Below are 17,595 nucleotides of genomic sequence, written 5' to 3'. Positions count from 1 at the left end.
GACACTCCTTCCCTTCTGATCCCTGCTGTGTGCCCAAACAGCAGTTTTACAACCACGGTTGTTTTACTGTTATCTCTTGCCTTACAGGAGAAAAAAATTATTAAAAAGGAAAATCTGCAAAAAAAATTGAAACTTTTGAAATTTCACCTCCATTTTCATTAAATGTTACGGAAACATGGGTTAATAAAGTTTGTAAAATAGTTTTGAATAATTTAAGTGGTATAGTTTCTAAAATTGTTATTTAGGGGTGGTTTCTACTATGTAAGCCTCACAAACTGACTTCATAACTGAATTTGTCCTTAAAAAAATGGGTTTGAAAATGTTCTTATAAATTTGTAAAAGCTCTTCTAAAATTCTAAGCCTTCAAACGTCCTAAAAAAACAAAATGACATTTACATAGTCTGACGGCTCTTACCGTAAAGAATCCTCTTCTATGTTTGTGTACAAACCTTATTTGTGAAAGTAGCCTTACACCTGTTTTAGACTACATTTATTATTTGCGACAATTTCAAATGTTGCAAAAAAGTTGCGACCTATGCCAGGGACACCTGATCTACTTTTACACATATAAGTGTAAACCACATTGTGGTCACGCCAAAAATATTATTAAGGTGCACCATTTCATAAATTTGGTGCAGACATAAAATGCAAAGAGAGACTTAAAACGTAGACACAAAAACAACCGCAAATGATAAATAATAAATGTTTAGTTAGTTAGTCTCAGTAAGAATCTTTATTGTATTGTATGGTTCATGTTACTTAATAAGGGTTATCACGAGTATGCTCAATGAGTTTAGTAAGGGCCAGCCAGGTCTCCTCAGCAGTTGGGATAATCTGGTTAGCTGGCAGGGCAAAACCATAACGGCCAGTATCACGAAGCTCAAAGGTGTAAGAGTACTTGATGCCCTGGTTGTAGGTCCAGTCTATGGTACCGCCGCTAGCCTGGTCTGTAGAGCAAGAATTTTCAGTGGTTAACGATAGAAGACATGAAGAAGAACAACACATATTATTCATATGTTCATAACATATCAATACAGACAGCCATTCTAGCTGATTGTCTTCAATGGAAGTAGGTTTTTACCATATTTTTAAGTAATTTCAATCACAAAATACCAAGTAAAAGCAGTACTTACAGATGGTGGTAATAATGTCTCCATATGTGTACTGTGTTCCATACAGGGATCTCAATGCATTAACTGCTTCTCTAGAAACACTGTTCTGTATACAAAAAGGTAGAGTAAGATATATAATATAACAATAAAACTAAGATTCCCATATCTTCATATACAATCTGGTTTCTTACTATAACCACTGTAGGAGAGTACCTGGGGTGGTAGTAGACGGGAGGTACGTGCCACCGGGGGTCCTGGCCCCGGTGGAGTAAGAGCCAGAAAAGTGCATTTTGCAGCGGTTATGCTGTTAACACAGCGGATCCGGGTCGGCTCTTATTGGGAGCAGGCAGATATGCGGGCGGGTGCCTGTCTCCCCACGGTCCAGGCCAGGTTTTGCAGGGAAGGGTTAAAACCTGACCAGCAACAAGGGTGTGGTGCGCAATGTGGAGCTTCTGTGTTCTCTGGCTGTGAGAGTGAGACGTGGAGGTGAGCTGGGCTGTGTGCTGAGGCCTGTGGAGGACTGTGCAGGATCCTGCAGCTGAAACCAGGAGGGATCCGTGTCCTGTGGCTAGAAGCAAGACCCATGGGACTTATTCACCAAGGAGAAAAAGGTGACATTACTCCTGGCTTTAAATAGACTTTGCTTTATGTGACTGAAACAGGCCTCAAGTAGCCTGCAGCAGGGACTTGCTGTGTTTGAACTATTATTTTGCTGTTGTGTGTGACCACCCTCCCTATGAACTGCACCGTCTTTCACAAATATGCACCGTGTGAATAAACAAAGCATCGTGTTTTACACCAAGACCATTCTGTGTTGCCTATATACTGCACTCGCTACCACTGCCTACCAGAGCGGATCCCCACACCACTAATAACATGAATAAAGAATGTACCAATTCAGCAGCATCTTTAGCAGGAGCAGTGGTGTAGCCATATGGGTAGAGGAGCATCTGGGAATAACTATGGATGGAAACAAATCCCTTGATTTTGCCATGGCTCTTCACAAAGTCAACAATAGCCTTGACCTCTGGTTCAGAATGTGCAGCACGTCCTCTGTAGGTCTCAGTGCAAGGGTTTGAGCTTGATCCACCACCTAGATTTAAAAAAGAAGGAGTTGTACAGAATTAGAAATACATGGCTGCTTTCTTCCGGAAACAGTGCCACACCTGTCCATGGGCTGTGTCTGGTATTGCAGCTCAGCTCCATTGAAGTGTATAAGGCTGAGCTGCTATAGTACACACATTAGTTTTTTTGAAAAAACAAAAAGGAATGAGAAATACTAACTGCTACATTATTGCCGTACCCAGATGATCCCACATATGAGGCGCTGCCTTTGTCTTTTACTTTTCTATTAAGACAGAATGTAAAATAGAGCATTCTGCATTGTTACCTCCAAAACCGGCATCCCAGTTTCTGTTAGGGTCAGTTCCAATACAGGTTGAGCCAGGATTGGGGGATCTGGTCTTACGCCACATACGGTCCTGTAATAAAATAATGATAATGGGTGAAGTGCTTAATTTAGAAACTCCACCGCATCTGCGAATCTGATGGCATGTAAAGGAAGAAGACATGAAACTGAGAAAATAAAGCTTTAATTATAACCAAGTATGGGATATTTACTCTGGAGTGGGTGTAAGCATAGCCATCAGGGTTGGTCACAATTTCCAAGAGGATGTCCAATTTGTTCAGGGTGGAAGTAAGAGATGCGTCACGTCCATAATCTGTAACAATCTGCAGATAATAAAATGCATGTGATAATTGATATCTCGCAATATAGATACCTTTTCTGTCTTCCATATGTTGCTGAAACCATTACATATACGGCTTTCTACTACATATATACAAGTTTCATTATTTTTCCTGATGTCCTTGTTCTAAATTTTAACTTTTGTCCCAGCATTGAAAAATTTAGGCGGTCATTTATTATCAGATATACGCCATAAGATATATCAGATATACGTATATCTGGCACAGATTGCGGCACAAAGGTTATTTGGGCCGCTATCTGCGACTTTTCCAAGCTCACGCCAGGTCTAAAATAGAGGACATGGTGTGAGCGGAAGAGGGCGGGCCGCCGAGCCCATCTCATTTATCATTTTCTAAGCCTGTTTTAGGCATAGGAAATGTTCTAAATCTATGCCAGCAGGGAAGCTGGCGTAGATTTAGGCCAGTGGTGGATGCTCCAAAGTGATGTAGAGACTGGCGCCTGTACATCACTTCAGCAGATCCACCGCCAGTGCAAGGGTTATAAAGACCGGTGTCTAAAACCCCCTTAGTGTTTAAAATTAGGCCTTTATAAAAAATATACTAGGGAAATGATAACTATGGATGCCTTTGATGGCATTTTTATTATTCCATTCTACTCATTTTGGTCTAAAATATTTTTTTTCAATTGGTCCTTATTAGACATTTTTAACAGTTTTTCTTCTTTCATTTTCTATGCATTTGCAGACTAGCAGGCTGGATCTGGAGCCCTTACCTCTGAACTCCTCAGTTGTATCTGTAGCCCTTATCTCTGAACTCCTCGGAACTTCTGACAGTTCATAAACACTCATTTATGGTAAATTGTTATCAAACTTATAAGAATGTAGCTATGGTGAGTGTTTAAAAGCTGTTAGGAAGTACAGATAAGAGATACAGATTCAGCTGACAGAGCAGTTCTCCGATGGATTCAGTATGAAGCAGAGAGCCTGCTAGTCTGCAAATACACTGTAACTGAAAGCTGTAGAAGAAACACTTTTGAAACATTTTAATAAAGAACAATTGAAATAAGTGATTTTTAGCAAAAAAGAATTGTAGAATACTATAATCATTTTTAAAATGTTGCCCCAAAGGTGTCCATAGCCTTTAAGAGGCTATGATTAAAATAACAGTTGAGGCACGATACATATTATAACACATTTTTAATTCCACAACTCATAAACACACTGCAAAATGAAATGTCATGTCATACCTTCTTAGCAAACCACAGACCACTGGCCTGAGTAACCCACTCACGAGAGTGAATTCCAGTATCAATCCAGAAAGCTGGGCGGTTAGCGCCAGTGCTGAACTAGAAGAGAATATAGAATACAGAATTAATGTAATAACCACTGAGGTTTTTCTTTTCATGAACTCCATAGTTGGCCGATCCATGCTTGTTTATGATTTGATATGAAATGAGCATATAGAATCTAGTACTACCCACCCCTGTATGACTTGAGTGTCCTATGGATTTATGTCAAAACTATACTTTGATTAAACAAACCAGCCTACTGAGAACCATCAAATTGTGCGATCCACCACTATACATAACTATAAAGCTACAACTGAAAAAGTTCAATAATGCAATCTCCAGGGGCAAACCTTGCAGAAAAATAGTGGCCTCAATGTAACACGTGTAATGGATAAGGTTAATATCATGTATGGAGAGAAAATAGATGCTTTGAGATTCGATAAAAGATGCAAAGTATGAGGAAGTTTTGGGTTGGGTCCATGGATTAGCTACTGTAATGACTTGTTCTTGAGAAGACTGGTGCGATTATAACATTAAAAGTCAAAAGAAGGGTGGAGGATTGGAGGAACCGGAAGAAAAGACAAATACGCCTTATTTTTTATTTTTATATTTTTTCTTGTTTTGTTTCTATTGGGCATGTTAAATGGCAATTTGAATGTGATATAGGTAGTAACTTTCATACAAGCTCTGATCTGTATATGCTTGAAAGCGATAAAATGTAATGTGATATATAGGAAATTAACTTGTCATAAATCATTAAAAAGAAAAAATATAGGCATCATTGAGAGATGCATAAAAAATGTCATATACAAAGTGGAGACGAAAATACACATGAACTTACGCCGTATGTCTAAATGTACCCAAATCATGGATCAGTCTTACCTTCAGAACATTCAGAGGGCGACCCTCATAGCTTCTGCCAATCACGATTTTGCTCACCAAGCCAGGATTTTCAGCCACCAGAGTGTCAATAAAGTTGTTGATCTGTGAACACATGACATGTAAGCATTACATTGTCTATGTCGGCGTGTATTTGGTGAAAAAAGAGAGCCTAAGGGCTGTAGTAATGTGCAGACATCAACCCTAACCTCATCAAAGGTGTGGTACGTGGCATAGTTGAATGTGTCAGTAGAACGGGCATTTTCCATGGCACGTCCAATCTTCATGTCTTTTCTTTCTTCATCCAACAAAGTCTGGTAAAATAGGAAAATATATATTTAAATGAAGATATTCTGTTTAATACATTCACCAGTAGATTTCACTATCAATGCTAAGACATTGTGTCTACTTTATCTAAATGCAATTGTGCACATTTTAAAATGTAGAGCAGTCGTAGCGGTAAATACACCACTAGATATAGGAAGCAGTCGGTCCTTACTAATTAACTTTTTCAAAGCGTTACTTTTAAAAGTGTTAGGGTGCATGCACACATGCGTATTACACGCGCTTTTTGTGCACCATAATAACAGTTCCAGCAAAGTTAATGTATGTATGGACAATGACATGTGATGCGGCTTTGTCAATTGTTTGCATCCACGGTGGATGTATTTTGGTTGTTCCCCATAGACTTCAATGGGGTTTTTAAAATACACAGAAAACCCGCAGGTTGACAGTTTGGTCCAGATTTCAATGCATTTCAGCAGCGGAACCACACCAAAATCCACAATAAATTGTGCAGATTTCTGTGTGTTTTTATTGCATTTTTCATGCAGATTTTGCCCAAACAAATCCCCACCATGTACATATATCCTTGGAATACTGCCACATGATGTGGTTAAACTAAATTCTTCAGCGGAATTCTGTACAAAAAACTCCAAAACATCAGTATAATACAAAAGCACCGATGTGGATGAGATCCTTATCTACATACTACAGAAAATTTCTGTAACGGAATCTGTGCATAACTTGACCTGTGGATTTCTCAATTTATGGAGTTGGTCTCACCCCTTCTTTGCAGTGCAGGGGGTGAAATCTGAGGCAGACCCGCACCAATTACAGCATGTATTCCGCAACAAAATCTGCGCCATGTGGTTTGGATTGTGCTGCTGCAGATTTGCTGCAGATACACTTTGGATTTCTCACACTCTTTGTGTAGTTGGCTTAAAGAATCAGTGAATAGCTAGACTTCGAATTTTCATACTTTTCCTGAACAGCACTGAACATGTTTATATTCCTATGTCTTTGAACGACTTATGAGGTTCAATTCATCCAAAATGAAAATGAGAACTCTAATTTTACTTTTCTATGCTGAGACCAACACCTACCTGCAGGTCTTGGATCATGATGCTGTACTGGATATTGTGAAACTCCAGATAGATCTTTACATCCTGCAGACTGAAGAATGGCACACGGATGTCAATGAATCTATTGGGTCTGGAGGGTCCCTGCCAGAAATCAATCTGTAAAACAAAACATGGTTAATTTAACCATTGAGTAGAAACAAAACTGCAGCATCGGTGCTCGGCACAAAATGCCCTAATAAAATGCTATAGAAATCTCAGAAAAGGAGATTTCTTAAGACTTTCATACTGCTCTGAAGAAGGCTTGGGGGGGGGGCTAGTCAGAGCTTATAAGGTAGTGAGCACTATAGCCCCTAACACAGGAAAACAAACAAGGAGCTATCCACCACCACTTTTTTGTAAAAAAAAAATAATTATTTTTCATCAAATTATACAAAGAATTGAATAATTGCCTTTATAAATTTCACTTATTGATATATTATATACACTTTATACTTGATTGAGTTTGTTACCGTCAGATCCTCAATGTTTTCCAGGTCCCGAACCAGGTTCACCTGCTCCTCATTGGTTGGGAGAATTCGCAGGACTTGTTGTCTGTAGAAACATTAGGGAATAATATAATGTTACTGGTATTTATTTATCAGTGTTAGCATTTCCAATGATGCAGTAAATCCAAGCAATACAATGACAATAAAAACTGAATTAAAGAATCATGTTAAAGTGAGTTTTGGTGCACATATCGATGTTATTTGGTCAGATACTGTGTGAATTCACACAACCAAATAAGTATAGTCAACCAAATTCTTAATATTTAGAACTAAACCCTTAAATTAATCACCAAATCGCAAATAGTGGGTAGCATTATAAAACTTAACATTTAATAATATCATCAAAAAATAGGCCCATAAAGTTACAAAAATAGTATTACATTGATAACAACTGCAAGCTGCATACGTATTAATTCACACAGGCAGAGTGATCAAAAGGGACCCAATTAAGGGATAATGGTAAATGATAGTTGAAGAGGAAATACTAGACAGAGGGACACAATGCTGGGTCTCTTACCCTAGGTGTCCCTAATTCTGCCTATATCAGATCCTCACTACCAAACCCTAGAACAGTGATGGCTAACCTTGGCACTCCAGCTGTGGTAAAACTACAACTCCCAAGATACCCCCCCTTGCTTGGCTGCTCTCAGAACTGTATAGAAATAAACAGAGCATGCTGGGAGTCGTAGTTTCACCACAGCTGGAGTGCCAAGGTTAGCCATCACTGCCCTAGAACATCCCTGTTGTCCGTTTTTGACTGCCCAGCTTCGTCAGACAGATGTGAAAAGGGTCCAATCACTCCTGACGCCACTGGGAATCACATAAATGGAAGCCTTGCCATATAAAGCATTTGCAACTCTGTGTTCCTGCCTAACTTGGTCAGACATATATAGGATAACACCTGTGTTGCTATACGTAACAGGGTAATAAGGTATCCCTATAATGCACAAACAAATGTCCCGACGCGTTTCATCGGCATCTGCCAACTACTCGGGGGACTAGTATGCTATTATGGCCAAATAATGCCAAGTCATGTTTCAAAAAGGGATGATCAATATTCAAAATAATGTTATGTCTTGATGATCCCCAAATCAGCTACAAGCAAGGATGATGTGATGTGATCAACCTAGGTAAGCTATAATCAATGCTCAAAAATAATATAGTAATCAATCCTGTAAACTGAATGAATCATTATGGCCAGATATCGCCAAAAAATATTCCATATACATTCAGTAAGGTATGCCCAAATGCTCAAAGCAATAGTTTGATGGCACAAGATCACTATTTTATTAGTATACTCATATGTTCAATGTTCGATCTGCATTGCTCAGAGGAAGGTGGTGCAGGTGTCCTCCATAGCGTCTTGCGTATGGCAGCGGCGGTATGGATACACTGGCGGGCCAGTTTAAAAAGCTGCACTACTCCGCTCCATCCACGCCGCCTCTACGTCACGTGACCCGATCACATGTTAGATCATGTGCTCATCCCGCGGTCACGTGATCGGACGGATCCAGGAAGTGCTTCAGATGCGACAGTGCACTTGTAACCTGGCAACTGCCTAAACTTATGACGTCGCAGGTGGGCGAGGTAGTCGCGATGGAATGGGTCAGCCTTTTGGGCAAAAGTAGTCATCCCCATGCATTGCTGAGATTGGAAACGTGCCCTGGGGGTCCGCAAGAATAGAGGTCCTCAGGGAAATATCTCAGAGTTTATTAGGCCGATTCATAGTCTTTTTCTGGCATAGCAAAAATTACCTGCAAAACGTAAATATCACAACGGCTGTTATGCAGGGAGGAAATGAAAGACAAATACTTATAGTCCAGTTAATGATCTTATGATAAATGTAGAGAATCAGGTTCATAATAGAAAACACTGATCGCTCTAAAGAATATCATGGCAGGGGGGAAGAGGGGCCTACTAAGCTGTAGGGTACACCCGTAATGATGTTAAAACAGGTTCACTCAGGGGATCAATTAAAGGTCAATATAACAGCCAAAAGACAATTGGTCATTTAGCCCCTCTGGGTGTACCGTCTTAAGTTGAAAAATCCACCACGTTTCTCTCTGTAAGACCCTCCTATCCCAATCTCCTCCTCGTCCTGGTCGCGGGACTGTCTCAATCCCTATGCATTTTAGATTTGAGAAGTCACCATTGTGCACAGTATCGATATGCTTAGTCAACAGTGTTTCTCTTTTATTTCTTATATCACCCAGGTGTTCGCCTACCCGTCACCTCAATTCACGGGTGGTTTTGCGTATGTATTCCAGGCCACAGTCAGTTTGCACCCCCTTAGTGCGGCAGTTTATAAAGTGTCTGACCTGATATTCTTTATCTGTAACATTACTCCTAAAAGTCCTAAATGTTCTAGTTTGAATCACACCCTCTGGGCCCCTGGATATCTCAATGTCTAAAAAAGGAAGAACATCCGTTTTGAAATCTGATGTAAATTTCATATTGATTTCATTGATGTTCAACTCCTGTACAAAGTCAACAAAGTCTTTCTCTTCGCCCTTCCAGATGACAAATATATAGTATATAAACCTAGCCCATATTATTACTCTTGTAAGGTGTACAATAGGTATATTGCCAAATACCAAGGTTCGTTCCCACCAGCCCAGGAACAGGTTAGCATATGATGGGGCACAAGAACTCCCCATCACAGTGCCCCTGAGCTGGTGGTAAAGGACACCATCAAACAAAAAGTAATTTGTCGTCAAAGTAAACTCCAATAGGCACAAGACAAATAGGTTATGGCCCTGGTATTGTCAGCCTCTTGTGTTGAGAAATGTCTCTACTGCTTTCAATCCTAATGTGTGTGGAATGGAGGAATACAGTGCCTCAACATCAATAGAGGCTAGAGATGTGTCATCTTCCAGTGAGACTCCCTCAAGACGGCCCAAGAGATCACTAGTATCTCACAAATACGAAGGTAGTGTTTTCACACTATACCTATTGTACAAGAGTAATTTTTTGGGCTAGGTTTATAGACAATATATTTGTCATCTGGAAAGGCGAAGAAAAATACTTTTGTTGACTTTGTACTGGAGTTAAACATCAATGAAATCAATATGAAATTTACATCAGATTTCAAAACTGATGTTTTTCCTTTTTTAGACACAGATATCCAGGGGCCAAGAGGGTGTGATTCAAACTAGAACATTTAGGAAGCCCACCTCCACGAACTCTGTTACATTGGAGTAGTCATCATCCACAGTCCCTTGAAAGAGGGATCCCGGTGGGGCAGTACCTGAGAATTAGGAGGAATTGCTCCACTAGGGAAGATTTTAAACAACCAGCTGACGATTTACGACAGAGATTTCGGGAGAGGGGCTATCCCGACTCAGGTCTTAGGTCAGCATTTAGAAGAGCATGCGACAGTAGTCGTATCGAATTGCTGTATCCTAAACCTAAAGGGACAGAAAATAGCCCCATACGCCTCATATGGAACTTCGATGGTGTATCAGCGGAGGTCAAGGAGGTCCTGAGCAAACATTGGGAAATTCTCCAACTTGATCTTGACATTAAGAAAGTGATTTTGGTGACTGCACAAGTGACATATCATAGGGGTCTTAGCTTAAGAGACCGTCTGGTCCACAGCCACTTTAGTGAGCCACCGAGTAAAACTGAAATGTGGCTCCATCGTCCTATGGGATGTTATCACAGCAGTGATTGTGTGGCTTGTCCACATAACACCCAGGGACGCTCTTTTAGGAGTAATGTCACAGATAAAGAATATCAGATCAGACACTTTATAAACTGCCGCACTAAGGCAAACTGACGATCTATAAGGCAAACTGTGACTGTGGCCTGGAATACATAGGCAAAACCACCCGTGAATTACGGCGACGGGTGGGCGAACACCTGGGTGATATAAGAAATAAAAGAGAAACACTGTTGGCTACGCTAAGCATATCGATACTATGCACAATGGTGACTTTTCAAATCTAAAATTTATAGGGATTGAGACAGTCCCGCGACCAGGATGAGGAGGAGATTGGCATAGAAGGGTCTTACAGAGAGAAATGCGGTGGATTTTTCAACTTAAGACGGTACACCCAGAGGGGCTAAATGACCAATTGTTTTTTGGCTGTTATATTGACCTTTAATTGATCCCCTGAGTGGACCTGTTTTAACATCATCACGGGTGTACCCTACAGCTTAGTAGGCCCCCCTTCCACCCTGCCCTGATATTCTTTAGAGCGATCAGTGTTTTTTATTATGAACCTGATGCTCTACATTTATAATAGGATCATGAACTGGTCTATAAGTATTTGTCTTTCATTTCCTCCCTGCATAACAGCTGTTGTGATATTTACGTTTTGCAGGTAATTTTTACTATGCCAGAAAAAGACTATGAATCAGCCTGTTGAACTCTGAGATATTTCCCTGAGGACCGCTATGCTTGCAGACCCCCAGGGCACGTTTCCAATCTTAGCGATGCATGGGGATGACTATTTTTGCCCATTAGGCTGAACCATTCCATCGCGACTATCCCGCCCACCTGCAACATCATAAGTTTGGGCAGTTGCCGGGTTACAAGTGCACTGTTGTATCTGAAGCACTTCCTGGATCCGTCCGATCACGTGACCGCGAGATGAGCACATGATCTAACATGTGATCGGGTCACATGACATAGAGGGGGCGTGGATGGAGTGGAGTAGCGCGGCTTTTTTAACGGGCCGCCAGTGTATCCATACCGCCGCTGCCATACGCAGGACGCTATGGAGGACACCCGCACCACCTTCCTCTGAGCAATGCAAATCGAACATTGAACAGATGAGTATACTAATAAAATAGTGATCTTGTGCCATCAAACTATTGCTTTGAGCATTTGAGCATACCTTACTGAATGTATATGAAATATATTTTGGCGATATCTGGCCATAATGATTCATTCAGTTTACAGGATTGATCACTATATTACTTTTGAGCATTGATTATAGCTTACCTAGGTTGATCACATCACATTATCCTTGCTTGTAGCTGATTTGGGGATCATCAAGACATAACATTATTTTGAATATTGATCATCCCTTTTTGAAACATGACTTGGCATTATTTGGCCATAATAGCATACTAGTCCCCCGAGGAGTTGGCAAATGCCGATGAAACGCGTCGGGACATTTGTTTGTGCATTATAGGGATACCTTATTACCCTGTTACATATAGCAACACAGGTGTTATCCTATATATTTCTGACCAAGTTAGGCAGGAACACGGAGTTGCAAATGCTTTATATGGCAAGGCTTTGATTTATGTGATTTCCAGTGGCGTCAGGAGTGATTGGACCCTTTTCACATCTGTCTGATGAAGCTGGGCAGTCAAAAACGGACAACAGGGATGTTCTAGGGTTTGGTAGTGAGGATCTGATATAGGCAGAATTAGGGACACCTAGGGTAAGAGACCCAGCATTGTGTCCCTCTGTCTAGTATTTTCTCTTCAACTATCATTTACCATTATCCCTTAACTGGGTCCCTTTTGATCACTCTGCCTGTATGAATTAATACGTATGCAGCTTGCAGTTGTTATCAATGTAATACTATTTTTATAACTTTATGGGCCTATTTTTGAATGATATTATTATGCGTTAGGTTTTATAAAGCTACCCACTATTTGTGATTTGGTCAGATACTGCCCCAGAGCTGATGCACTTGTTCTTGCTATCCACTCATTGAGGGTACGGGTATGGCCAAACATGTGCTACGGAGTTTGCTCTGCAGAACTTCATGCGGAAAACAGCATTTACAGTATAAACAAAGTGGATGAGATTTCATAAAAGCTGCAATGTAAACTGACAAGTGCTGTGGGTTTTCATTCTACAGCATCTCAGTTAATGCTAGGGGTTTTACTTGTGGATTTTAGCATTCATGATGCAAAGGTTGAAAGCAGAAGACCTGCTGCAATTATGAAAGCAATACCTAGTCCTTTTCCAGCAGATGAAACACCGGAGGATTTTAGCAAGATCTGCTGCACATTTTCCCTACTGTGGTCGGAGCCTATGTCGCAGATTCTATCAAAAAGACTAAAAACTTTATGTCCGGTATAAAAACAGGATCTCAAACAGAAGCTGAACAGACTCCATTGTAGTCTCGGTTATGTACCTATCACGATCGGCGTGACTATCACATACGTGACACAGAGGGAGGGAAAGAGGAAGGCCCTGCCCAAGTGAGAGGGAAGGTGGTGACCCCTGACTCACCTTGCGGCTGGCACCTGGCTGCCCTGACGTCCCTAGACGGGTTCCTCACCCGTACGCCGATCACGTGCCTAAAACCCTGGCTTTCCCTAAGATGAGCCCTAGATAGTGAACAGGGCGGTGGGAACACTAGTCCGCACCACTAGCTCTAAAGGAAAACACCAAGGGGAGGACAGACAATACAGACTCAACATATAATCCCAGGTGGGCGACAACAGGAGACAACAAAAAGCCCAACAGGGATCTGGAGGGTAGCACTCTGGAACAACAACCAGGATTCACAGCTCCAGTGGGTCAGTATAGAAGTCCAGGCAGGAAGCTCTATAACTGGCAACTAGAGAAGTGTGAGAGGAGAATATAAGGAGGTTGGGAGTGGCAGACAAGAAACAGCTGAGGAGGAGAAGCTACGGATCCCTGAGTGAGACAAAAAGGATTGCAAGGCAAACACAGAAAACAATCACTAAGAAACAACGTGATCTTTAGACATAGAGCGCTCAGCCACCCGCTGCGACTTCCTGACCCCGGGTATAACGGAGTCAGATGTGGCTCTTGACACCCTCGTGACAGTACCGTTATTTTCATTGTTCTGTTCTTCTAATAGAGCAGAACGGAAATCAGGAATGGTGTTGTCAAAGACCCTGGTCTTAGTTTGGTCTTTGAGCATTCATGGTTGGCCAGTCAGCAATTCCTGCTCACTACTGGCACGATCAGCTTCGTCAGTTACATGTATTAGTATATGAACTGCTGTTTTTATGATAGCATTTTTAAGCTTGAAAAATAAAAAGCTTTCACAGCAGGCAAAGAAAAAACATGGCTTTAGAACTTCTACATATACCTCAATGATATAAGGAGTGGACAGTATACCTAAAGACGTGGAACTTACCCGCTGTAATTCTCCATGCTGGAGACAGCTGCCACCAAGGCAAGTAATGCCAGAACACCCTTCATCTTGGAATTGCTAGCATACTGACATACAATGCACTGTATATATACTTGTCTGTCTTCATAGACTACACTGAGACTACTGTAGGATTGGTCAGTGGCTTTTGGACACCTGTTTTTATTCCCACATATACCTCATTAACATGGCGGGAACAAAGCATCTGTTCGTGTGCTTACTATATTTAAATGCTGTTTTTTTTATCAATAGGAGGCATTTCCTGCTAATGCAATTTCAAGCAATATTCTGGTAACATACGATTCTGCACTTTGCACTAAGTATAGATGTGTGTATGTGTCTGTAAAAATATAACAGTTACCGTACTTCTTTTTGGTAAACTATATTTTTTATGAATCATCTAAAAAATTTCCATTTCATATCTTTAACTTCTTCAGGACATTTTTACCTTAAAGACAGAACCTATTTTTGCACGTGTCACGTTATGTGGTAATAACATTTTTTATGCTTTTAGGGTACTTTTACATTAGCGGCAGGACGGATCCGACAGGCTGTTCACCCTGTCGAATCCGTCCTGCCGCTATTTCGGAGTGCCGCGGGACTGCCGCTCCGTCCCCATTGACTATAATGGGGACGGAGTGGAGCTCCAGCGCAGCACAGCAGTGCACGGCGAGAGGCCACCGGACTAAAAAGTCGCAGTACTTTTAGTCCGATGGCCTTTTGCCGTGCTGCGCCGGAGCTCCGTCCCCGTCCCCATTATAATCGATGGGGACGGAGCGGCAGGCTGGCGGCACAGCAAAATAGCGGCAGGACAGATCCGACAGGGTGATTGGCCTGTCAGATCCGTCCTGCCGCTAGTGTGAAAATAGCCTTACTTATCCAAGCTATTGGCGGGTGACGCTAGGGAATCTCTTCCCCGTCCCCACCTGCCATTGGCTGTTCACCCAGACACCAGATGTTTTCATCCGCGCACGGGGAGAAGCTGCAGTGGTGGTGCGGGGACCAGGTAAGTATATTCATTGTGAGGGGCCCGGGCATATAGTCTTGGATAACTCCTTAAAAGGTAAAAAGAAAAGTTGGAGACAGACATTTATAGAAAACAAACAGCGGTGAATGCCCTCCTACATGCAGAATCAGTGCACCCACTATTGATGGAATCCTCACAGGTCAGTTCCTGAGATTAAAAAGAATATGTTCTAATAAAGTACAGTATAAGAATCGGTCTATAGACCTGAAGAGACGATTTCAAGAAAGAGGATATAGAAATAGACAGATCAAATAAGGAATTAGAAATGTGCGCCAAAAAACGAGGGAAAAACTATTAGGTCCTAATGAAACAAATAAAAAGGCTAATGGACAGGAGATAAGATTTATAACGAATTACAATAAACAATGGAGACAGATAAATGATATACTAAAGAAACACTGGGAAGTTTTGAAAACAGATACTAATTTAAGAAGATGTATAACAGATAGACCACTGATGACTACAAGGAGATATTAAAATCTAAAGGACATTCTAGCTAGTCCATAACCATTATATACCAGAAACCACGGCTGGAGTTGGGGTACAAAAATTAGGCTCATACCCTTGTGGATCGTGTAAAGCAATATAGTCCACCTAGGATTAAGAGGAGGCGATAAATGGAAAAAGCTGGCACAGCTGGAAAGTAGGTGGATATTTAGATTGGGTACTGTTGCCCCTAAAGGGCTTAATGAAAATGTGGGGTTTAGTACTTTCCTTTAAGGTAGTATCTTTAATAAGGGGATTTTCTGTGTAGTTAATTCTTTTGAATTTAATAAAAAAATTATTTTATGGTTTCATATTTTTTATTATTATACTGATAATTAGAAGATTTTTCATGGAGAACAGAAAATATGGGGACACAAGTGCAGCCATTGAGACAGAAAAAAGAAGGATCTAAGAGATGAAAAAAGAAAGAAAAAAATAAGATAAAGAAAGTGCAATTATTAAAAGATTGTGAATGAAGGAGCAAATTTTTTATTTTTTTTTCACTATGACACTAATGCTGTGGTTTTTGTTTTTCAAGTTTATTGGCGATATAGCATTGAATTTATTTATTGCACTAGCATTTTAATAATTATGGAATATTGATTATATTTTTATTGCACCTTTTTTATTATTAAAGGGTTTCTGTGACTTGAAAAATGGGTGTTAAGCTGGCTGACATTAGCGATGTGCTAATGTCAGCTGAACATAACTATATTAGTGCCATCTCACTGCCTAAAGCCTTTATTAAGAAAAACTAACTTTTATAATATGCTAATTAGAACCTAAGAGCTGGGGGGGGGGGGGCATGTACCTGCTCCTAGAGGCTCCGTTTGCCCACCTCGTTTCACGCCCTTCTTCTCTTGATTGACAGGGCAAGGCAGCGCTGCTCTCCTGCCGGCCGTGTCTGCAGTGTAAATCTCGTGCCGTTCAGTATTCGGCGCAGGCGCAGTGAGGAAAGGACGTTCAGCGGCTGCTAAAAAATAAGAACTAGCCTATTTGAGCTGCCACAGTCCCGGGCACTAGAAAGGCCAGTGCTTTTTCCTATAGTGTGCAAGCATGGGCACCGCTGATGGATTGCAGGGTGGTCGTAACCATGGAAACGAGCAGTGTATAATGTGATGGAAAAATGAATCCAGCCAGCAAAGGAAGCAATATGGACAATCACAGTACAATAGTTACTGATTTGTACTAACTTTCTTTACATGAGAAATTCTATTTGCTGAAGTGACAACCCATTTAAGGTGAAAATTGGCTGGGACCTTAAATGGTTAATCTCATCACACACAAGGCAAAACATACTTGGGATCAAAACAGACTCGCAGTTTTAATCTGCTTATAAGGCCTCTTTGACACGAACATAGAAACATAGAAACCTAGAATGTGTTGGCAGATAAGAACTATTTGGCCCATCTAGTCTGCCCAATATACTGAATACTATGAATAGCCCCTTGCCCTATCTTATATGAAGGATGGCCTTATGCCTATCCCATGCATGCTTAAAGGGAACCTGTCACCGGGATTTTGTGTATAGAGCTGAGGACATGGGTTGCTAGATGGCCGCTAGCACATCCCCAATATCCAGTCCCCATAGCTCTGTGTGCTTTTATTGTGTAATAAAAAAGGATTTGATACATATGCAAATTAACCTGAGATGAGTCCTGTCCCTGACTCATCTCACTTACAGGACTCATCTCAGGTTAATTTGCATATGTATCAAATAGGTTTTTTTAGACAATAAAAGCACACAGAGCTATGGGGACTGAGTATTGCAGATGTGCTAGCGGCCATCTAGCAACCCATGTCCTCAGCTCTATACCCAAAATCCAGGTGACAGGTTCCCTTTAAACTCCTTCACTGTATTTGCAGCTACCACTTCTGCAGGAAGGCTATTCCATGCATCCACTACTCTCTCAGTAAAGTAATACTTCCTTATATTACTTTTAAACCTTTGCCCCTCTAATTTAAAACTGGACTTCTTGTAGCAGTTTTTCTTCTTTTAAATATTCTCTCCTTTTTTACCTTGTTGATTCCCTTTATGTATTTAGAAGTTTCTATCATATCCCCTCTGTCTCGTCTTTCTTCCAAGCTATACA

At 41.0% G+C, this 17,595-nt stretch overlaps 1 protein-coding gene across 1 annotated transcript; it reads right to left on the bottom strand.

The window, feature by feature from the left end:
* Positions 1-759: 759 nt before the first annotated feature.
* On the bottom strand, positions 760-14,039 carry LOC122925375 (carboxypeptidase A1-like). Its single transcript, XM_044276728.1, has 11 exons — positions 13,975-14,039; positions 6,860-6,941; positions 6,372-6,506; positions 5,196-5,300; positions 4,990-5,091; positions 4,066-4,164; positions 2,733-2,843; positions 2,503-2,593; positions 2,006-2,205; positions 1,134-1,218; positions 760-947 (listed from the first exon to the last, which is right to left on the bottom strand). The coding sequence occupies exons 1-11, from the start codon at positions 14,037-14,039 to the stop codon at positions 760-762; spliced, it is 1,263 nt and encodes a 420-aa protein (XP_044132663.1).
* Between the last annotated feature and the right edge of the window lie 3,556 nt (positions 14,040-17,595).

Source organism: Bufo gargarizans, chromosome 2 (genome assembly GCF_014858855.1).
Source record: "Bufo gargarizans isolate SCDJY-AF-19 chromosome 2, ASM1485885v1, whole genome shotgun sequence".
Lineage (NCBI taxonomy): Eukaryota > Metazoa > Chordata > Amphibia > Anura > Bufonidae > Bufo > Bufo gargarizans.
Note: the sequence above shows the minus strand (reverse complement) of the source record. Positions and strands in the feature narration are given on the sequence as shown.

Excerpts from the sequence above, each read along its gene's own strand:
- LOC122925375 (XM_044276728.1), bottom strand. The coding sequence starts at position 14,039 with ATGAAGGGTGTTCTGGCATTACTTGCCTTGGTGGCAGCTGTCTCCAGC. Across the intron at positions 5,092-5,195 it reads CGTACCACACCTTTGATGAG|ATCAACAACTTTATTGACAC; the intron begins GTTAGGGTTGAT and ends ATGTGTTCACAG. Across the intron at positions 948-1,133 it reads AGACATTATTACCACCATCT|ACCAGGCTAGCGGCGGTACC; the intron begins GTAAGTACTGCT and ends CTTGCTCTACAG.